The sequence below is a fragment of the Euleptes europaea genome, chromosome 10 (genome assembly GCF_029931775.1).
Source record: "Euleptes europaea isolate rEulEur1 chromosome 10, rEulEur1.hap1, whole genome shotgun sequence".
Classification (NCBI taxonomy): Eukaryota; Metazoa; Chordata; class Lepidosauria; order Squamata; family Sphaerodactylidae; genus Euleptes; species Euleptes europaea.
The window spans coordinates 29,254,718-29,277,855 of record NC_079321.1 but is presented as its reverse complement, the minus strand read 5'-3'; the positions used below and the strand labels follow the sequence as shown (position 1 = coordinate 29,277,855).

Here is a 23,138-nt window from a genome sequence, read left to right as displayed (position 1 = left end):
ACCTGCAGTGTTCTGTACACTGAAATTAAGGCAGAACATTGTTCACTGGAGCCAAAATGGGTACTTTTTACCCAACCTGGGAGGCCAAAGAAGCTTGGCTGGGGCTAGGAGTCCATTATCACAATATGGTCTGTTTTGGAAATAAAACAGAAAATTCCCTTCTGTGGCTCAGGAGATTCTATGTATTAATACTACCCTATATGTATGCATGTGCCGTCAAGTCACAACTGACTTATGGCGACCCTGCAGGGTTTTCAGGGCAAGAGTCATTCATTCGGAGGTGGTTTGCCATTGCCTGCCTCAGTGTGGGCTGAGAGAACTGTGACTGGCCCAAGGTCACCCATCAGGCTTCATGTGGAGGAGCGGGGAATTGAATCCAGTTCTCCAGATTAGAGTTCGCCGCTCTTAACCTCTACACCACGCTGGCTTTCAATAGTATCCTATCAAAGGAAAACTAGCGCAGCATATGAAGAGCTAGGTCACAGCCTTTCTCCCCAATGTTTAATTTTTATCTGCAGGAAGTTTTTACATGGGGGGCTGTTGAGAATGTGACTCTCTTCACCTGTACTCTGAAGCTGTACAACCCATTCCACCACCTCAGAGTTCTTCCACCTCATTCTGCTACCTGTGTCAACAAAGCGTAGCTTGCTTACAATCCATGCAAGAATACTGTTATTATTATAACTTTGATAAAGTATTCCACATCAGCTAGTTGTTGTACAAGAGTTAAAACATTTTGGGTTTACACTGTGAGGTGCACATTTTAAAATCTTAAATGCCAACCTATGGTGGTGAAGTACCTCACATAAAGGAACATATGCACAGGAGGCCAATGGGTAATCTTGCAGAACTTCTAGGTGTGCTATAAAGTTATCTGACGCCTCTTCTGCATGTGCGGTTTTTGTTGGTTCCAGCCTCCAACTGCGTCATTTTTTATCTTTTCTGCATGCGTTCCCCTCCCTTCAGGGGTTACTTTGATTTCTTGTTGCTTCCCCCACAGGTCTTTTGGGAGCACTTCTATGCCAATGGTTTTTTTCAAGCTGATTTTGAGTTGACTTCACTCTCTATGTGTAATGCTCCCTTTGGGGGTTTCCCCCTGCCCATTGCTGCCCCTCAACGCCCACATGCAACTCTCTGCTGCCTTCTCTCCCCTACCCTCCCCCATTACATGATTAGTTGCATTGTTTCCCACCATGTGGATTTCAAGTATACCTTTGTGATCAACTATTCTGATTTTTGGAAAAGTAGTCACCAGCAGGGCAATGGGATTCTTTGTTTTGCACTTAGACCAGAAGCCATTTTGAGACCAGACCAGAGAATCTCCCCTAACTTTTCACCTCAGCAGGTCAAGAAAAGTGTAATGTGTTCAGTGGTTAAGAACAGTGGTTTGGAGTGGTGGACTCTGATCTGAGAACCAGGTTCGATTCCCCACTCCTCCACATGAGCGGCAGAGACTAATCTGGTGAACCGGGTTGGTTTCCCCACTCTTCCACATGAAGCCAGCTGGGTGACCTTGGGCTAGTCACAGCTCTCTTAGAGCTCTCTCAGCCCCACCTGCCTCACAGGGTGACTTGTGGGGAGGGGAAGGTGATTGTAATCCAATTTGATTCTTCCTTAAGTGGTAGAGAAAGTCGGCATATAAAAACCAACTCTTCTTCAAACCCCAATGGTTTTGAACCATATGTCCAGATTGCTTGAATGTGTGCAGCCATTTTAAAGAGACACATGCAGTAGGATTGCCAACCTCCAGATGGGGCCTGGAGTTCTCCTGGAATTACAACTGATCTTCAGATACAAAGATCAGTCCCCCTGGAGAAAACTGAAGTTTTGGAGTGTGGATTACAATTGCATTACATCCTTGTTGAGCTCCCCTTGCCAACTCTGCCCTTTACAGGCTCTGTTCCCAAATCTCTAGGAATTTCCCAGGTTGGCAACTCTAACATGCAAGTATTGTAAAACCAATGAGAAGAGCAATGGTTTGTATATGTTTTTGCATTATATAAACATGTGCAGATCATATATAGCATTAACATGAACTTTAAATAGAACTTCTGGTGGCTGCTGTTTAATTTAAAAATGTATGTTCCGGTAGCTTTAATGAGCACAATTGATACATGAAGAGATACAATAAAATATTCCTTTTTTTAGTGTTTAGCACCATGGGAGTTTCTGTTAATTGTAGAACTGAAAGAGAAATGGTCAGTTGTACCACAAGGGACCTGAATTAAGACATTTATGGAGGTACCAAACACTTTTCTCTTTAAAACCCAATATACGGGATTATATTTTAATCTATTCTGGACCATAACTATATACTCATTTGAGATATAAATATGTTAGGCCCCCGCACTGATTATGGACTTGTGCGATTTTATGTATAATGCTCCAGTGACCATAGAAACATGAATTGCAATAGACAGGAGTCACCAAAACTGACTTACAGTTGTGGTTTATGGCCCAGGGGTCAGGATACAGATCTAAAACTATGGGGGTTGGGAGAGATGCTTCTTGAAGACTGTGCTCTTTTCAGGTCTAAATTTCTGCTCATTAACCTTGTTCTCCAGTTGGATTCCTTTTCAACTCCGCAGGCACAGCCGGTGACTGACAGAAAGGCCCTTCTGAAGCGAGAGTTCATTTTTAATCATTGTCTGCGCATATGGTGAACGTTGGCAGGCTTTCTCACAGAACAGTCTGCTTGTGACAGGCAAAGCTGTGTTAGCAGAAGGTGGCTGGACCATTCAGGAAGCTTCTTGTCAGTTGTGGGAGATGAAGAAGTCAAAGAAAAAGGAATCAGAGTGGAGGCGACAGCATGGAATACAGCACTGGAGAAATGAGCTCTGAAATTTCCGTGGGCTGCTGTGTGTGTGATTCACCCCAGGATTGCAGCCAAATGCAAGACTTTCCTCCTACTGTGCAAGCTATAGGAAAATCCTTTTGGAGGTAAAAATTAGGTGACTGTTAGAGGAGTTGGCCTTGGTGGCCCTGATGAGGGCAGAAAGGTAGGGTATAAATTGTGTTAATAAATAAAATATAGCCAAAAGCAAACTTACATTAAAAAAATTGGTTTGCAAAGAGAAAAAAGATCTACTTGCTTATTTAGCTGATATAAAACAAACAATAAAACCAACAGAGACCCCAAAAGGTGTCTCAAAGTGGCTTGCAATCACCTTCCCTTCCCCTCCCCACAACAGACAGTCTGTGAGGTAGGTAAGGCTGAGAGAGTTCTCTCCAGGATCAGAGGAACGTCCCTATTATATCAGGTGTTGTAGAACACAGGCAGGATAATGCTGCAGCAGTTGTCTTGTTTGTGGGCTTCCTAGAGGCACCTGGGTGGTCTCTGTGTGAACAGACTGCTGGACTTGATGGACCTTGGTCTGATCCAGCAGGGCCTTATGTTCTTAGAGTTCTGAGAGAACTGTGACTGGCCCGAGGTCACCCAGGAGGCTTCAAGCGGAGTGGGGAATCAAACCTGGTTCTCCAGATTAGTCTGCTGCTCTTATCCGCTACTACGCCACACTGGTGTCATTAAAAAGAATTACCCAGTCGTAAGAATTCCAGAGGAGCAACCCTAGAATCATAGAGTTGGAAGGGACTACCAGGATCATCTAGTCCAACCCCCTGCACAATGCAGGAAATTCACACCTACCTCCCCCCTCACACCCCCAGTGACCCCCTACTCCATGACCAGATGGGGGAGACCCTCCAAGATCCCTGGCCAATCTGGCCCCGAAGTGGCGATCAGCATTACCCTGGGCATGTAAGAAAGGGCCAGGAGAGTCAAACACTGCCACAACCCTGTTAATCTGTCACAACAAAAATGAATACCTTAAAGATTAACGTGTTTTTATTCTGTGGCGCAGAGTGGTAAGATGCAGTACTGCAGTCCAAGCTCTGCTCACGACCTGAGTTCGATCCCGACGGAAGTTGGTTTCAGGTAGCCGGCTCAAGGTTGACTCAGCCTTCCATCCTTCCGAGGTCAGTAAAATGAGTACCCAGCTTGCTGGGAGTAAAGGGAAGATGACTGGGGAAGGCAATGGCAAACCACCCCGCAAACAAAGTCTGCCTAGGAAACATCTGGCTGTAACGTCACCCCATGGGTCAGGAATGACCCGGTGCTTGCACAGGGGACTACCTTTACCTTAGGAACTCACCACACTGAGGAATTGTGTAACTGTCCCAGTCTCTATACTTTCAGAACGCATCCCAAACTATTCTGCAGCTCTGTAAAACAATGAGTTTACTTCAGAGTAGCCCTACCGAAACCATAAAGATACGCAGAGACTGTGCAATCCTCCTAAGGAAAGGGCAAGAGTCCAGTAGCACCTTAAAGACTAACAAAAATATTTTCTGGTAGGGTACGAGCTTTCGTGAGCCACAGCTCACTTCTTCAGATACTGAAGAAGTGAGCTGTGGCTCCCGAAAGCTCATACCCTACTAGAAAATATTTTTGTTAAGTCTTTAAGGTGCTCCTGGACTCCTGCCCTTTTCTACTACTGCAGACAGACTAACACGGCGACCCACTGGGAATTATCTCCTAAGGAAGAAATTCCAATGTTTTTTCTCCCCCTACCAATAGGGAAAAAAGGAGACAGCAGCCCGACGCCAGCAGCTCGTGACAGTTCTCTGCCCAATCGGAAACGCCACAGGCTGAGGGACAGCTCAGAACAAAGAGCTTTTAAAGGGGGCGAGACTCTTTTAAGCCAATCGGAACGCCGATTGGAGGGCCGTTCCCTTCCGCGTTTCCCGCGCTTAGCAACCTTTTGTTGTCGGCTTCTCATCCCCGGGCCAATAGGCGCGCGGAGCGGGAGGAACCGCCCCGTCTCTTCTCGCGGTGATGTTTTTTCGGAGGGCCCACAACCAGCCAATGGGATAGAGGCAAGGGAGAGCCGGCGCCGCGATTGGACGCCTGGGCGTTCTGGCGCCAAGTTCGAAGCCCATATAAAGCGGCAACCGGGCCGGCTTCTTCTCTCCGTTGCCCGCCGAACCGACTCGCCGCCGCGCCTCTCCGGTTCCGCCTTCCCGCCGCGACCGCGATGCTGTCCTCCCGCCCCCCGCTCTCGGCCCGCAACCAGCAGCAGAAGCCCTCCTCGCCCCGCATGTCGCCCATGAAGAACTTGGCCTTGAGCGACAAGGAGAACACGGTGAGTGCGGCGGCCCAGCCCGGTAGAGGGAGAGGAGGGATCAGGGGGTGGGGGAGGCCTTAACGAACAGCCTTTTCCCGCCTTTGCAACTAAGGCCGTTTGTGCACGGGAGGGTTTCGCCTCTGGATGCACATTTCCCCCCCCCCCATCTGAATTCTCAAAACTCTCTTTTATTTTATGTAACTTTGACGATGACAATATTGAAATTGTATGTGACTTAATAAGAAAATTTAAAAAATATATATTTTTTTAAAAAATGAATTCTCAAAACTCTGCACGGGGGCTTATTGTTGAGTTTGCAGAATACGGATGGGGGAAAATGTGCATCCACAGAGAGGCAAAACCTCCCGTGCATAATTGGCCCAATTAACTCGCCTAAAGTGTCGTTCTAACTTGGCAGAACGGGGACACGCATCGTTTCATGCTCTTGTTTCTTAGCCACCGAAGTAACGTGGGAGGGGGGCCCTTCGGCAAGATCTCCAGCTTCCACTGCTGCCAAACATCTGAAAGGGCAGGGGGGGAAGGAAGCACAGACGCTACCCCATTTCAAGGCCATGCTTTTTTAAGCTAAAAACAAAAACTGTTTCTGGTATGGGTTCTTCCCACTTGGGGTGCAACTGCAGTCATTCCCCACCCCCCTGCCATATTAACAACCTCCAGGGAAGGCTTTGCAACTGACATCTGTTTCTGCATCACTCCCCCCCACACACACAATAGCCCAGACTTTTCGGGACCCGCAGCCGAAATCTGGGCAATCCAAAAGCGCCCCTTTCTAGCTCCTATTTCCCGCGAGGGTGTGTGTGTGTGTGTGTGTGTGGGAAACCTGTCCATTGCAAGATTGCCGCGCCGGGACCGGTGGGGTTCCTTTTGTCACGGGCAGCCCTCCTGGTTTTTCCTCTGCCCCAAACTTGCTTGGGGTAACCGACGTTGGTCTCTCTCTCCCCACCCTCCTGTTTTCCAGCCTCCATCGCTCAGCACCACCCGGGTCCTGGCTTCCAAGGCAGCGAGGAAGATCTTCCTAGAGGCGGTGAGTCTACACTGGAAGAGGGGGGGGGAAAGTGGGGAGGGGGATTTGCGATTGGGAGGCGAGGGGTCAAGGGGGGGGGTGCCGTCTGTTGCAGGCTCGAGGAAGGATCTTTTCCGACTAAGAAGGCCCTGTTCCCGCCATCAATCCTCTCATTCTCTCTCCCTCCCTCCCCACTGTTGAGCCTGGGGCGGGGTTGACTTCCTTCTCGGTTTGGCGCCAAATGCCCCATTGTTCAAAGGCGTCGGAAGCTTCCTCTTTGGTCAATAGGATCATAGGATGTATGTATGGTTTTTTTTTTGTAGAAAAGGGCAAGAGTCCAGTAGCACCTTAAAGACTAACAAAAATATTTTCTGGTAGGGTATGAGCTTTCCTGAGCCACATTTCACTTCTTCAGACTAACAAATATTTTCTGGTAGGGTATGAGCTTTCCTGAGCCGCAGCTCACTTCTTCAGAAGTGGCTCATGAAAGCTCATACCCTACCAGAAAATATTTTTGTTAGTATTTAAGGTGCTACTGGACTCTTGCCCTTTTCTACTACTGCAGACAGACTAACACAGCTACCCACTGGAATATTTTTTTTTTTTTGGTCATTGATAGCCTTAAATGCCTGTACTCGGTTTTGTTAACGTTGATTCAAACTATTTTCTGTGCCCACTGGCAGCTGCAATTTCAGTTAGTTTTCCAAAAGGCTAGATCTGTTTATAGGAATATCCTTAATTCCCCACTCACCCCCTGTGTAAAGAGTACCCTTTTGCGGACATGATCCTGCTTTGTAAAAGTGCCCTTGCCTGGTAGTGGTGGAAAAGTGGTCAAGTTGGAGCTGACTTTTAGGGCGAGACAACCCCATAGATTTTTCAAGGCAAGGGAGATTCAGAGGTGGTTTGCCCTTGGTCCTTGAGTTCCTTTGTGGTCTCACATCCAAGGACTAAATAGGACCCACTGCTTAGCTGTTGAGATCTGGCAAGAATGGCCTCGCCTGGGCCTGCTTCTAAGCAGAGGTACTTATAACCCCTGGGAGACAGGTAGGGTGTGGAGTACCTTCCATACCCTTTACCATCTTGTTAGGTGAGGTAGGCGGTAAGCATTCAGTCATGTTCTTCCCTGTTTGAAGTCCTTTCTGGTATTAGTCTTGTAATAATTTCTATTATCCTGTTTACATATTGTTTCCTGTGTGTCAGACATGGTAATACCATCCACATTCTTACCACTCCTTAAAAGACCTGGTTCTTAACCATTTTTCGTTTCTTCTCTTTATTTTAACTACTTGTATTTTCCCCAATGTTCTGAGGAAAAGTTATTTTGATATGGCATCTCATTGTCTAACTATTTCATTAAATATTTAATTTATTGAAAAATCTGTAAATCTTGATGTGTGATGAGTCAAGCAGCTTAATATATTAATCTACCTATCCTACATACAGTTCAGTGAGATAAGTTGCCTGTTAATGAAACTAATTATATTTAAAAGATTCCGTGAGGTAAGCTGACTTGTACATACTGAATAAGAATTGAGGTATGCATATAAGCTCTCTGATTTGCTAACTCTAAATCATACTAAAGCTAGTATAAGGATCATTTTCAGAGAGATAAACATTACTATTATATTAAGTTATAGAATGTGAAAAGCAAAATTTTATAGTGAGCGTGGTCATTCCAGGATATAAGTATGATTCATGACATCTGAGAATTTTGCCAGTTGTTCCATATGGATTTGATACGTCAATTTTCTCATCAGTGCAATCTGTCATACGATTAAGCCAATCATAATTATATAATATTTTCTTTTCCCAGTTATCAGCGATAGTCTTTTTTGTTGCAGTGCCCAAACTTAAGGCCAGTTCTATATCTGAGGAAGATATAGAAAACCTTCAAAAATCATTTTGGGTCTAGGAATATGACTACCTAGCATTTGATTAATAAATTGAACAACATATTGCTAGAAAGATTGAATTTTAAAACTGGTCCAAGAGATGTGGTATGTTCAATGCAGATTGGATGCACATCTCCAACAACCCCCAATGTTCGTATATATCATCACTAATTTAGGAGGCATCATTAGATATTATACCATTATTAGATTATTATACCATTAGAATAATACTTTAAAGAAATTTTATTTCATATTTATTGAGATCAATGTCAAAAGGACATAATTCCATATCTATTGCCATTCATCCATACAGATGTTTAATTCTAATCTAATTCCTGCCACCTCTATTTTGTCTCAGTTTAATTTTGTTACACATTTCTGTTTTCCATAGGTCCCTTTTTGTGAATTAGTCCTCTCAGTGTTCCTTATTCCTTTCTCATATTTATTGATGTATATATTTACACCCTGCTTTTCTCCCTAGTGGGAACCCAAAATGGCTTTCAGAATCTCCTCTCTGTTGTATCCTCACAATATTTCATTTTTACAAAATTTACTTTATACTGTTTTCATATGATTGAATAAGTTTTCTAAGAATGAGGCAGTATAATAAATGTAGACTTTTTTCAGGATGCTCCTAAAAGTGCAAAGCTACCTTCAAGCAACATACAGGATGAACCTCTGCTTCGGGAAAATCCTCATCGCTTTGTTATCTTTCCCATTCAATACCATGATATCTGGCAGATGTACAAGAAGGCAGAGGCTTCCTTCTGGACAGCTGAAGAGGTGAGAGGCTAGAGAATGCATCTTGTAGAATGAAAGGGGCATTGTTCAGTGGTAGAACATGTAGTTTGTTTAGGTAAGGTATACAGGTTAAGCTCCTGGCAATTGCCAGTTAAAGGTTCTCAGGTTGGCAAAGAGCTTTGCCTGGGGCCCTACAGAGCTACTGCCAATTAGAGTCAATTTTACTGAGCCGATTGACCAACAATCTGACTTTGTGGAAGACAGATTCTTAGGCTGATACCTAGTAAGCATGATGTAGGCGAGGAGTGTTCAGTAATTTTCTGGGTGTGTTATACATTCTTGGTTGCTTTACTGTGTTTAACAGTGATTGCTGTACATTTCAGGTGGATCTCTCCAAAGATATTCAGCACTGGGAATCCTTAAAGCCTGAAGAGAAGTACTTTATTTCACATGTTTTGGCGTTCTTTGCTGCAAGTGATGGCATTGTCAATGAAAATTTGGTAAGCATGCTAATGAAAAAGATGTTATTCACCTTGTTGACCTGCTGTAGAAACTTCCATATTAATGCCTTTCTAAACGTCATCTGTAGGCTTCCTTTCTCAGACACTCGAAGCAGATTAGACAGTTACAAACAATTCAAATGAAGACAATATCATGCAAACAGTGTATTGAACCCTGGCTTCAAGGTTAAGATCGCAAACCGAACATAGAATATTCAGTGAACAATGCCATGAACTGCCTACAATTTCATACACTATAGCACTATTCTCTTTACATAAACACCCTCCTGAATGTCTGTTTTATGCATTCTGTGGAACGATTGAGGCATGGGGGCCTTTCTGACCTCTTCAGACAGGCCATTGCACAAGGTGCGTGCCACAACAGAAAAATGAGGTTTATATGTAACAGGATGATCCATAGAAGAAATATAAGTATAATAAAACTATGCTAAACTCGATGCATTCAGAGAAATAACTAAAAATTGTGGTGTCCCAATCAGCCAATGGGATCTAGCAACCATTAAAATCAACCCAAAGGATTGGCCAGTAAAGGGATCCTCCACATACAGAGGCAGCAAACCTTTGAATGCCTGTGCTTAGAAGGTGGCATCAAAGGAAGGCCTTGACCCTTCTATTCCCACTTTGTTGACCCTTCACAGAAAACGGTTCACCACTGTGTGAAGCGGGATGCTAGACTAGGTGATTGATCCAGCAGGGCACCTTTTACGTTCTGAAGACTTACACTGGTTATCCCCAAATAAGGTTTTCCTTGGACTTTTAGTATCAAATTGAGATATCCAGTATCAAATGCCTTAGAGCAGACACTGCACATAAATTACGAAGTTCTGGTCAAGTGATTGTTTTTCAGGAAATATCACCTTGAAGCATGCAATTGAAAATAAAACATTAAAACATTGCTCAAATGTTTGGAATTGAATGCAGTAGTAATAAGCTGCAACTCAATAAAAAACGTTTTTTTTCCTGAAGTCAGGAAACATGCAGGGAAGATGAGAGAGAAGGTAGGATAAATTCTTGGGAAGTTAGGTCTTTTTACTAGAGTAGATTTGCCACTTGTAAAAGTGTTTGGAAGCTTCTGAGCTTCACAGAACTCATGGCAAAAGAAATTCTTGGCCACGATGAGCAGCTTTGTGTTTTAGGTTAAGCCACAGTGAATTATTGGGTTGAAGCAGAAGTGCATGTGATCTGTACATTACATTAGTTTATCAGCACGTTTCTGTTTAATCTATTAGCAGAAAGTGGTCCATTGCTGGTTTCCAGTGTATTTTACTAGTGTGTGTGTGTAAAGTGCCGTCAAGTCACAGCTGACTTATAGCGACCCCTTTTTTGGGGTTTTCACGGCAAGAGACAGAGGTGGTTTGCCAGTGCCTTCCTCTGCACAGCAACCCTGGTATTCCTTGGTGGTCTCCCATCCAAATACTAACCAGGGCTGACAATAATTTACTGTAATATTATGCATCTTTCCACGTGAGTCTGTTCGCTCAAAAACAAGTCCAAAAATAAATATATGCGATTACTCTAAAATGGGAAGGATGCTTTGTAACTTAAATGTATCCTGTAGGTGGAGCGATTCAGCCAGGAAGTACAGATCACAGAGGCTCGTTGTTTCTATGGATTCCAGATTGCAATGGAAAACATCCATTCAGAAATGTATAGCTTGCTTATTGACACTTATATCAAGGATCCGAAAGAGAGGTTAGTATTGTTTTGAGATAAATGGCTTGGTATTCCTGCATTGACTTTTTAAGTAAATGATTGCGCAAATGCAAAAAAAAGTTAACATGCTAAAATGCTTGGCTCTTAAAAAAAATGAGTTCTGCATTATTTCAAAGCCGTCCCCACCCCATCATGTTTTTCAGAAAGTTGAAGCATACGTTTTGCACATTATCCTTCTGGAAAGAGATCTGTTCTCTATTTGGAAAATGTGCCTACAGCTGTCGTGTAAATAATATTTGATTCTTTTATTACTGTGTAGGCCATTAAAATCTTGGCTGTGTGGTTTAATCTTTCCCACAGAGTTTTTATAGCTGTATCATGTAACCTGGGGTCAAATTCCTGTGAATTTTTCAGCCTAGCCTACCTTAAAGGGTGGTTAAGAAGACTTCTAATTGAGTATTTAATAGCATCATGCTCTGCTTCCAGGGAATTTCTCTTCAATGCCATAGAAACACTGCCATGTGTTAAACAGAAAGCTGACTGGGCCATGCGCTGGATTGGGGATAAACATGCCACTTATGGTAAGTGTCGCTTGGACTCTCCTTTTCATTTACTTTTCTAGTCCAACAGTTTGTTTTAAAATCAGCGCTGATACTTGTCCCAATGTCCCAACAGGAGAACGTGTAGTTGCTTTCGCTGCGGTGGAAGGAATCTTCTTTTCTGGTTCTTTTGCATCAATCTTTTGGTTAAAGAAACGGGGGCTGATGCCTGGACTCACTTTTTCCAACGAACTCATCAGCAGAGATGAGGTACGGCTCATACTCCTGCGATCCACTGTACATTTTAGTTGGGAGAATCTTGCATTGAATTGAGTGTCACTTTTAAGTCAACATGTTTAAGAGTGGGTTGTGTGGTTCCTAGAAAGCAATGTTAATAACATGCTTCACAGCATCTGATAAACCCTTGAGGAAGCAGTAATTTTTATGAACTCCCATTAGCCAAAATTCTGTAGCAAGTTCAGTGCTTGGGAGTCAAAAATTGTATAGGAGTTGAAAATGACTTAAAGTGGAAGGGGCTGTGGCTCAGTGGCAGAGCATCTGCTTGGCATGCAGAAGGTCCCAGGTTCAATCCCCGGCATCTACAGTTGAAGGGACTAGGCAAGTAGGTGATGTGAAAGACCTCTGCCTGAGACCCTGGAGAGCTGCTGCCAGGCTGAGTAAGCAAGACTGACTTTGATGGACCAAGGGTCTGATTCAGTTCAAGGCAGCTTCATGTGTTTTGTTAGCAGTGGGGAGACTAAAGAATGCCTGGTGCTGACGTGTAACTGATATAGAATCTCTTCCATTCACTCAAGGTCTTTTAGGTTTGCTAGTGATTTAGAGGTAGCATTCTTCATAGCTCTTCTCTGAAGTATCTTTTCAATTATTTTCCCCCAGGGTTTGCACTGTGATTTTGCTTGTCTAATGTTCAAACACTTGGTACACAAGCCATCTGAGGAGCAAGTGCGAGAGATCATCACTAATGCTGTCAGGATAGAACAGGTAATTGGCAGTCCTTTGCTAGTAATGGTGAAAAAGTATCTGCATCAAAGTACGCACGGCTTAAAACTTAGTGGGGGGGCATTAAGTTATAGATGGTGTAGCATTTGCATACTAAGCGCTTTGTTCCCTTAAACGTAGGAATTCTTGACGGAAGCGTTACCTGTAAATCTAATTGGCATGAATTGCACTTTAATGAAGCAGTATATTGAATTCGTGGCAGACAGACTGATGCTGGAGCTCGGTTTTAACAAGGTAAGTTTTGTGCAGTTCGTCTCCTAAGGAATGCAGTTTGTTTACATTTAGGGCCTGCTTTTCCATTAAGCAATTGCTTCTTGGCTCATTAGTGGTTATTTTGGGTTTCACAAGGCACTTACACAGGTGTGTGGCTTATTTATTACAATTTAGAACGTGCCAAAAGGCACTCAGGATGGACATGTATTATAAGTCCTTAAATTTTCAGGGGATAGCGTCTTTTTTTGGCTGCCACTCACTCATTGGGAGACATGAGTATATTTATTGCCATAGAATATCTTAAAGCCTCTATTGTCCTTTCCAAGAAGAAGAGCAGGATACAAATATTAAAATAACAGTAATTCAGAAATAGCTAACTTACCGTTTGCATGATAAATTTTTATTGGAATCTCTGGTTCACCATTGTTAAAACATTAGAAAGCAAGAGTGCATATACTAGCACTTAAAAGTATAAATAAGACCTGAGCTACACACAAACCCTGAAATGGGGCAAGAGAATCCTGAGGTGGCAGAAAAGTCTCCTGGGAGAACACAAGTGCCTAAGAGTATCAGACACAAAGCCCACACAAGGTGAAAGCAAATAACACTCTTAAGTGAGATGGCAGTGGTCTTGAATACGTTTTCTGTCTTGAAAACAAAATACATTGCTAATGCAGCACACCACACTAGGAAGGTATGTCTTATCTTTACTCCCTTAGTCCAGCAACTAGAATGTGGTTGAAGGCCTACGTGAAATAGGCCATTAGCAGAACTGTTGAGTACCCAGCAAGCTTCCATGGAAGAGTGGGGTTTCCAACCTGCATCTCTCAGTTCAGTCCTGATAATCTAATCACTACACTGTACTGTAAGAGCCAGCGTGGTGTAGTGGTTTGGAACAATGGACTGATCTGGAGAACGGGTTTGATTCCTCACTCCACATGAGCGGCAGAGGCTAATCTGGTGAACTGGATTTGTTTTCCCCACTCCTACACACATGAAGCCAGCTGGGTGATCTTGGGCTAGTCACAGCTCTCTCAGCCCCACCTACCTCACAAGGTGTCTGTTGTGGGGAAGGTGATTGAAAGCCGGTTTGATACTTAAGTGGTAGAGAAAGTCAGCATATAAAAACCAACTCTTCTTAAATATATACACACACAGAACAAAATGTCAACTATACAACAAAGAACAATATAGTAACCTCATATCCAATATAAGAGGTGGTACCTGGGGAATAGTCGTGGGAGATAGAATAGAAAAATGAACAGAAGCTAGAAGGCTGCTGAGCAGAACAGAAATTAAAATGTAGTTGCTTGGCATATAGATAAAAACTTGTGAGTTTGGATCCACATATTGTCACTTTCTTTTTTCAGATATTTAAAGCAGAGAATCCATTTGACTTCATGGAGAACATTTCCCTGGAAGGCAAAACCAACTTTTTTGAAAAACGTGTAGGAGAATATCAGAGAATGGGAGTGATGTCAACACCCACAGATAACTCTTTCACTTTGGATGCTGAATTCTAGGTGCAGAAGGACAGCTCTCCAGCTAAGCTTGAAAACTGCTAGCTGTGTTTACCCTATTGCCCTCAATGTTCCGTTCTTGCAGTGTGTGCTGGTACTTTAGGAAGGTTTGTGTAGCTAAAGCAGAAAAACAATTACTTAAGGGTTAACTTCAGTGTATTTTAAAACGATGCACAAGCTACTCAATTTAAAAAAATAGTTGCAGTGGCATTCTCCGTTCTCTGGTGATTGGATGCTAGGACTTCATCAACAGCACAGCAAAGTAGAACGCGAACACTCTTTTAGAACGCAACAGGGGATCTTACTTGATCTGCAAGAAGTTACAGGCACTGTGGGTTGGATCCTGTGAACCATAGGTGTAGCAGATCTATCCCTGCCTTCTTTCAGCAGCATTTTGAGACTCCTGAAAGCTGGTGCTGGGAAAGGATGTGTGTGTCAAAGGAACCTTGTGGACAAAATGCCTGGAGGGATTTGAGGGAAATCACCACCACCTTCATTCTACTAGCGAATGAAGTGCTGTGGGCTAAGGTTTCCACTGATGCAGTATTGTTCACAAGGTTTCTGTAAACTCCTGCATCAGCTTTTTTGTGAGTCTCAGAGGTCTGAGAAGGGAAGGTGGGCAAGATCCAGGTGTCTTACACTCACTGTTCATAGGGTACAGCCTTCTGCAAATACATTGCCCTTAGCTGGTTTTAAATTTATTTACTCCTTTAATAGTTTGTACATAAACCTGGCACTTTAAATTAAAGGTCTGGCCTGTCATTCCTGGAAAAGGCTGGCAATGCATGTGAGTTTAGAATAAACTCTTTTTAGACTGCTTTTTTTTGTTGCTGTAACTTAGTTGTACTCTATTTTACCTGTGTAAAATTGTGTAGGTGCTGAAATGAGAATAATTTTGAACATGTGTAGCTTCTGACAAAGTACTTAAATGGCCTTGGGGTGGAAGTAAAACTTTAAATAAAACTCCAGTTTTCAAAGTGCTGGAATCAGAATGTTTAGCTGTGTAATGTTTTTTTCAGCTTGTGAGGAAATCACAGGCAGCCTTTTCTCTGCATGCCATAACCACCTGCATAGGTTCCCCTATCTGCCAGGAGCAGCATTTCACTGAGCTTGGGGGGCTGCAGTAGAAGGAGGGGGCTGGCAGGAAGGTTTTGTTCTGCCGATGGGAAATTTGATCTGGATACAACCATGGTTAGTGACTCTGGCAGCAGACAATGGAAAGGATAAGTAATTTTTAAAACTCCAATCTGTTAGGCATGCTGGCTTCAAAATAAGGTTTTCTGATATACATTGCTCCTCCTTAGCAACATGGTGCATCTCATGTTTATCCACTGTTCCATTTTGGTTTATGGAGCATGAGTTGAAGTATTATACAAAGCCAGCAGTGAATGGAAAGTCAATTACAGTGGTCAACGTTACCTTTGATTAACAAAGAATGCAGATTCTGGAGATCCGCAACACTGAATGCAATTCCTCAGGAGGTAGTATTTCACATCTGGAACAGGATCAAGCAATGTGACCTGTTGTAGAACTTGCTAAATTTTGCTGTCTTTTGGTAATCTGGGAGTCGTTTGCTGCCCTCTCAGAGAATTAGTGGGAAATATAATGGACTTGAGACTGTGGTTATGTTCTAAATGTGCACGTTCGGTTCTCACCAAATCTTGATGTGGTAAAAAAAGAGGATGTTATATTTTCATGAGTGTCAAGTAGTCAGGGTTGTACAAGATCAAACACCCCCCTTCCCTGCCAAGAAATGAATATCGTGCCTATAGTGACAGGTGCATTCGGCACTTATTTTTAGATAACAGGAAAAATCTTTGAAGAGGAGGGGATGGATAAGAGCAGATTCAGAAAAGGAAAGGCATAATGGATAGAGGGAGAGTAGATACATGTGGGATTTCAGCTTTTACATTATGCACAGGCTTTAATGAGCCACACAGAAGGCGTTAGTAAGAAGGATAGACAACTGTTGGCTAAATCTCTGCAAAATCTATATCTGCAAAAGGTTGGTGGTGTCTCACAGAGCCAAGGCTGTGATCCCTGTAGCCAGTTCCCTGTGCTGGGTTTTTTAGGGGGTGGGGATATGGGGGGAAGAATGAACACTTGTATTTTTGCAAATTCAGAACCATTAATTTACTATCTAATGAGATAAATGACAGCAAATGTTATCAACTGGCTGCTTCAATATGTAAATGTGCCCCCCCCTGCATTTAAATTGAGTGGTTTATGCACTTGACATCAGTCTCCAAAATAGGACTGTGTTTGAAAATATTTGTGTTGAAGTCACTTGCAGCTTGTAATAGCCATAGACTATCAATCTTGGCTATTGCCAGATGTGTAGGTATTAGAAGCCCTAATGTATTTATTCAATAATGTTATTGGGAAATTTACAAGTTCAAATTTACCTCAGGAACGTAGAAACCTCAGTTTCTCAGAGTTCTGTTTTGGTATGTATACAGATGTTGCCACAGAAATATAGCAGACAATAGGTGGGGTTAAATTATTAATAGTGATGATTATGTGAGAGCTTGGTATGGGCTGAATAATGTTACATTTGTAAAATCTGGGCCATATACTTTGTCAGGAGTCCTCAATCTGCTCAGCCTTTGGACACTTGAAGTTTTGTGAAGAGGTCATACATGGCAAGACAAGATGGATGCCATGGTGATTGTTCGGCAACCACAATGTTCCAGGATTCGCCCTTTCCAGACCTATTTTGGCCTTTGAGATAGGGCACCTTGGGGCCAGGTTTGACTAGGGTTCCCAGTTCAATTCCTGGAGATTTTGTGGTGAAGTCTGAGAAGGGCAGGGTTTGGCAAGGGCAGAAGCCTCAGCGGGATATAATATGTTTTCTTTCTGGAGGGACAGATCTGTTGCCTGGATTTCAGTTGTAATTCTGGGAAACCTCCAGGTCATATCTGGAGGATGGCAACCTAGGCCTGGCAACTTCTGGATAACTTGATACCACCCCACTTGCATGACTCAACTAGGCCTGGCTGCTTGCTACTACTGTTCAGCAGCAGCCATCCCATGAAAGCCAGTGTGGTGTAGCAGTCAGAGCTTCAAAGTATGATCTGAGATCCAGGTTTCACCCCCAAATCTCCAGAGCTGGTGACCCGAAGGGACTGCTGATGTCTGCAGTTGCAAGATCTGTTGTGATTCCAGGAGATCTCCAAGAGCCCCACGTTGGAGCTTAGCAACTGTAGGAGAGAAGGAAGCAGGAAAAGGGGAGGGGGGAAATGAGATGCCTCCCGCAAGTCCTTAAGGGTTCTCACTTGTACATAAATGACAGCATTGCTCTCTCCTTTTCACCTTTATTTCATAATTGAATCCAACTGGGAAAACACTAGGGGTGGGGTGTCAGGCTTAAGGACAGATTCAACAAAGGGGAAGCAAGGAATGAGAATAGTGACACGAAGAAGTGGGGTGGAGGGAAGGAGGACAAAGAAGGGAAGTGTGAAATGAACAAAAGAATCGGAGCATGGCATGGAGAAGAAAGTGGATGCCACGAAACGCATCAGGGAACACATTTTTTAATTAGGATATTTCTATGCCCACCGCTTCAGAGCCCTGAAAAATATAACTTTAAGAAGTTATTGGACATAAGTAGCCTAAGGTATCCATAGCACAAGCACGCCATTAAAAAGCTAGTAAAATAAAACCCCTAATTAAACATCAAGCGCCAAGATGGCCATCACTGTATTAGATGCTCCCTCGCCGAGGAGAATGGGGAATGCTCATTGTCTTCGCAATCATCTGCCGTCTCTGAGCTGTCCAGGACTGGGCAGTGCCAGGCAAAAGTGTTAGAGGGGATTTAGACTAGTGTAATCAAAAAGTCAGGTGCCAAACCCACTGAGTTGGAAGGCAGCCCCTGTGAGAACTGTGTAGCTTACTGTAGTGTTAAGCTGTTCACGTGTACCTCAGATGTTCTCATGTACTCTCTTCCTATAGTCCTTTTCAAACATATCCACGGAGAGGGAGGCTGGCAGCGACATGAAGAGCCTCCCTGTACGTGTGGTCACCATTTTGTCTAAAGGGATAACGGATTTTCAGTTTGGAAATATGTGAACCGGAACCTTTTAAAAAAGCATTTTGTGAACCTTGTACAAAAGACGTGTATGTGTGAAAAATGGCAACAGCTTGTATTGGGAGGGTCTTGGATACTACATATTTCTAACAGATGCAGTTTTTCAGGCTGCCAGTATGGGCAACTATAATGTCTGAAGAGGATTAGTCTACATCTTATTTCTGTGAGTCTAAAAGCCTTCAGAGAAAGAGATTTGCTGTCAAGTCACATCTCACTTATGAGGACCCCTGGTGGGGTTTTCAAGGCAAGAGAAGTTCAGAGGTGGTTTGCCGTTGCCTACCTCCATGTCACAACCCTGGAGGTCTTGCATCCAAATACTTTCCAGGGTTGACCCTGCTTAGCTTCCAAGATCTGATGAGGTCAGGCTAGCCTGGTCTATCTAGGTCAGATACACACAGGCTGAATTATATACCGTATGTATGCTGAATATATATATATGTGTGTGTGTGTGTATGTAATGGGCTGAATTTATATATATATATGTATACACACACACACACATGCTGAATTATATATGTATGCTGAATTTTTTATATATATGCTGAATATGTGTGTGTAATGAGGGAAATCCTAGGATCAGGAATAGCTGAACGGCAGTAACTTTCTCCAGTCGTATTTCACATTAATAGCAATGCCTTAACTAAATGTCCTTGTGGTTTTGTTTACAATGGCTGGCTTTCCTCCTTTTTTCACGCTGTGATAGAAAGACTGCTTTGTTCCTCAAATATCATTTAGCATCAGAGAGCTGATGAAGTCCCTTTAGCGGGAAGTAATCTTTTAAAAAAAACGTTATGTTTTGGAATTGCTTTGGAAGTGAGCCGGTAAAGTGGTTTGGTTGGTATTAGGGTTTCTTTACTATTAGGAATTCTGACAGCTTGGTGGGGTGGGGTACTGTGCTGCCTTGAATAGCAAGGTGGTGCGGAAGGGCTTGTAACAACTACCCAGAGACATGGAACACTGTAGAACAAATGTTTTTCATTTCCTTTTGACTGCTGGAGTAGCAAATGTGCAGCTGAGAACACACTTTAAGAGCATACAACATGCAGTCTGTACTCTTCCTGGTTAGCCTTGAAGCAGTTTAACGATCTTTAAAATGCTAACAGGTCACCCTCTCTCATGATCATGAGGTGCCAGGGACTAGTACTATTTGTGCAGAACACAAACACATCTGGTGGCAATTTCTATATGGCAGAGTAGTTGCTGCTCACTCACCTTATAGAATTGCTGAGTCCAGCTATTGCTGGCTTACACTAAGGTTCTCTTATGAGTTGTCTTTCTAGTAAGGTGACCAAGTGCAATTTAGAACTGGTAAGAGAGGGAATTCCTCACTCTTGAAGGACAAGCTGGGCTTCCTTCTTTCGCACAACTCTCCCAAGGCACAAGAGTCCTGTCTTCTGCATCTGGTTACTGTGGTTACCTGAATAATTACGGACTGCCCATGTGTAAAGGAAAGTGGTCTTTAATATATGAAACTTATGCTACATGGTGGAGACAATTGATGTAATAAACACTGGTGAAAAAGCTATTTGAATATGTTAGTGTATGAGAGACATACCAATCTGTCCTATGCTCTTAAAACATAGCAACCCCATTTTTATTTTTATTTTGCACTCTTGTGCAGCACATAAATAAGCCATTTTGGTCTTAAAGCATATGACCCGGTCCTCTCCTCAGGCTGCAGGAGATGGTTACCATATCATAAAATTTATTGCAGTCTTTGGCCAGTATAAACATGGTTACCTTGAATACTGCTATTACATTGGATTGGGTTCAGTGACACCCATTGACCAAGTCTTTCTTCAGCAGAGAAAGACTTTGTGCAGTGGAATGACTTTCTGATGGAGAAAGGCTTCTTCTGAAGAAAAGCCCTTTTCTTTGTTGAAGGAAGTGTTTTTGCTGGATAGTAACTTGTTGGAAGGGAGTTATAGGATCCAACCCATTATATGCAGTTATTGCTGAACGGGTTGGCTAGTTTAAGGGTAAGAGTCCTTGATCCTTAACCTTGTGGTCCAAATCATGGTACTCGTGTTTCAAATCATGTCGACCAATTACGTTACCAGTGAAGGACTGAGAAAGCTGCACACTTTAAGTGATCTTGTGTGTGTGTGTAAAGTGCTGTCAAGTCGCAGCTGACTTATGGCGACCCCTTATGGGGTTTTCATGGGAAGAGACTAACAGGTGGTTTGCTAGTGCCTTCTTCTGCAATAGCAACCTTAGTATACCTTGGTGGTCTATCCAAATACTAACCAGGGATGACCCTGCTTAGCTTCCGGGTTCTGATGAGATCGGGCTGTAGCATGCTGCCTTCCCTCCTAAGTGATCTTATCAGTTTTTAATGTTTTTCCTGATTAAATGGACTTCTGATACTGAATTCTGCATGCAGGGGACTGTGAAAGTGCATTGTAGCAATTCCGCATGGATGTTTTCTGAGTCAAATGACTACTGTTCATTAGATCCTTGTTTTAAACTGGTCTGTCATATTTCCTCCTGCTGCTGCCGCCTTTCTGTTTTGAACGTAAGAGCACCAACCTACTGGATTTACATTCCAGTGAGTTCTAACTCAAAAAAGCTTGTGCTAGAATAAATTTTGTTAGTCTTTAGGTGTCACTGGACTCCTTCTCTATTCTGTGTTATGACCAAGTTCTGTAACAAGGAAGTTTTCCTATAGTAAAGGCAGATTTTAAACAGAAACCTTTGTGTGTGTGTGTGTGTGCAAATCTCAGGTGCCTGAGAAAATGTAATACTGCAGATAGCTTCTAGAGCTGTTCTGATACAGAAGAGCAAAAGTGTTCCAAAGTGAAGGGCTTTATATTAAAAAATTGCATTTCATAAAGATAAAACAATAGGAGGCCAAATGTTCTCCTGGTTTGGTTTTATTATTGGTTATGATAACCTCGGCTAAAGGGAAGTGTGCCATTTCTTATATGCTGGTATTGAAAAAAACTATTCCAAGGGTTTATCTGAAATCTTAACAACTTTCCTGTCAATTGCTACTGGAGACTGTTTCCTTAGTTACGCTGGGTTTTATAGCTGTTAAGTCAATCTAGACTACCCATTTGTGCTGAGATGCTACTGCAGATGACTTTAAAAAAACAGTAATATAGTTGAGCAGAGGAAGGCACTGGCAAACCACCTCTGTTAGTCTCTTGCCTTGAACCCCCCCCCCCAAAAAAAAGGGGTCGCCATAAGGCGGTTGCGACTTGACGGCACTTTACACACACAGTATAGTTGAGCAGGCTATTCAGTTTTTAATGTTTGTGCACTAGCGGAACTGGCAATCAGTCAAGAACCTGCCTAACGAGATTACTTTTTAGAATAATTTTTATGGAAATGCTTTGCCTTGTCAAGCTGAAAACTTTCCTCCTTTGATGGCTAGATAGGCACGATCTGTTTTCATGGTAGGTTTTAAATCTTTACACTTTTTTGTCAGAGGTATTTTTTAAAGGAAGGCACAGTAAATTCAAAGCGAATCTGCAAAATAAAGTAAACGGGGCTCATTTTGCTTTTGCTGTTTGACAAGTTCACTGATTTAAATGTGCTTTGGGTTGGAAGTTATTTTTCTGAATGCTTTGCATCGCTTTGGGGGGTGGGATAGATTCTATTTAACTTTTCAGGTAGGATTCCTTGGGCACCAGCTGTGTATCAGCTGGGGTTGTGTTTGGAACACTTCCACCAATAATAATTATTTTGGGGGATAAATCTATTAACTGTTTACAGCAGAATCATATCTCGTTAAAGATATGATATTATACTGTAAAAAAATATTTCTACAGTGCTGTTGAACGGCTGCATATTTAGGATATTTCCATGCTGCCTCTTTGGAGGCCTGCTTGAGGTGACTTACAATGAAAATAACATAACAATGTAAAAACAAGCCATCAGACTCAAGCAGCATATAAACTATCTGGAAAACAGAAGCGAACCATTAAAAAGCTCATACGATAAAAACCCTTATTAAAAGACTGGGTAAGAAGATGTGTTTTGGCCTGGCATTGAAAAGAAACTGAAGTAGGAGACAGGCAAGCCTTAAGGGGAAGGGTGTTCTAGAGGTGAGGTGCTACCACAGGAAATGCCCTGTCTCTAGTCACCGCCTGCCTCACCTCTGAAGGCGGGGCTTCAGAGGCAGATCTTAGCTTTCGAGCTGGATAGTACTGGAAGAGGTGGTCCTTCAGGTACTCCACGTGTGTGTTCACTCACCTTGATGTTTCATTTTGTTCCTGCATTAACCTTGAATCAGCATGTGCTACCAGCATTTGCCATGTGACAGCATTGAGAGGTTTGTTGTAGTCATTCTCTTTATTATTTATACCCTGCTTCTCCCCCCCACAGACACACACCAGTTGGGAGCCAAAGTGGCTTATAGCATGATTCTCCCTTCAATTTTATCCTCACACCAACACTCCTGTGGGGCATATTAGGCTGAGAAAGTACGGCTGGCTAGGAGTTGGGATTTGAGCCTGATTTGTTTATGCTAATCATTAATATTAAAAGCACTGGAGGGCTTCCATTGCTTTACTAAGAGGGAGGGCAAGAAAAGGTCTGCTATGTCCCACTGGCTCAGGAGCAACTGAGTACAACAAGGTGCAAAAATTGTATATTAAATGCTACAAGGACAAAAACACAGTGTGACACATCAAAATGTACGTGTGAACAACTATACTACCCTAATCCTAATATATACAATGTAGAAAATCCTATTTTAGTACATGTCCTTTATGTAGATCTTCAATTTCCAAAATTCAAGTTCCATCTTGGTCCAAATCAGGTACCACCAGAAACATAGAAGGGAAGGTCCAAAAGTGGTA

The 23,138-nt window shown here is 42.8% G+C and overlaps 1 protein-coding gene across 1 annotated transcript; it reads left to right on the top strand.

Annotated features, from left to right (window-relative positions):
- Positions 1–5,033: 5,033 nt before the first annotated feature.
- On the top strand, positions 5,034–14,391 carry RRM2 (ribonucleotide reductase regulatory subunit M2). The gene is made up of 10 exons (XM_056856331.1): positions 5,034–5,141; positions 6,103–6,168; positions 8,667–8,822; positions 9,164–9,280; positions 10,860–10,993; positions 11,441–11,535; positions 11,630–11,763; positions 12,391–12,495; positions 12,634–12,747; positions 14,097–14,391. The coding sequence occupies exons 1-10, from the start codon at positions 5,034–5,036 to the stop codon at positions 14,247–14,249; spliced, it is 1,182 nt and encodes a 393-aa protein (XP_056712309.1). The 3' UTR covers positions 14,250–14,391.
- Positions 14,392–23,138: the final 8,747 nt, after the last annotated feature.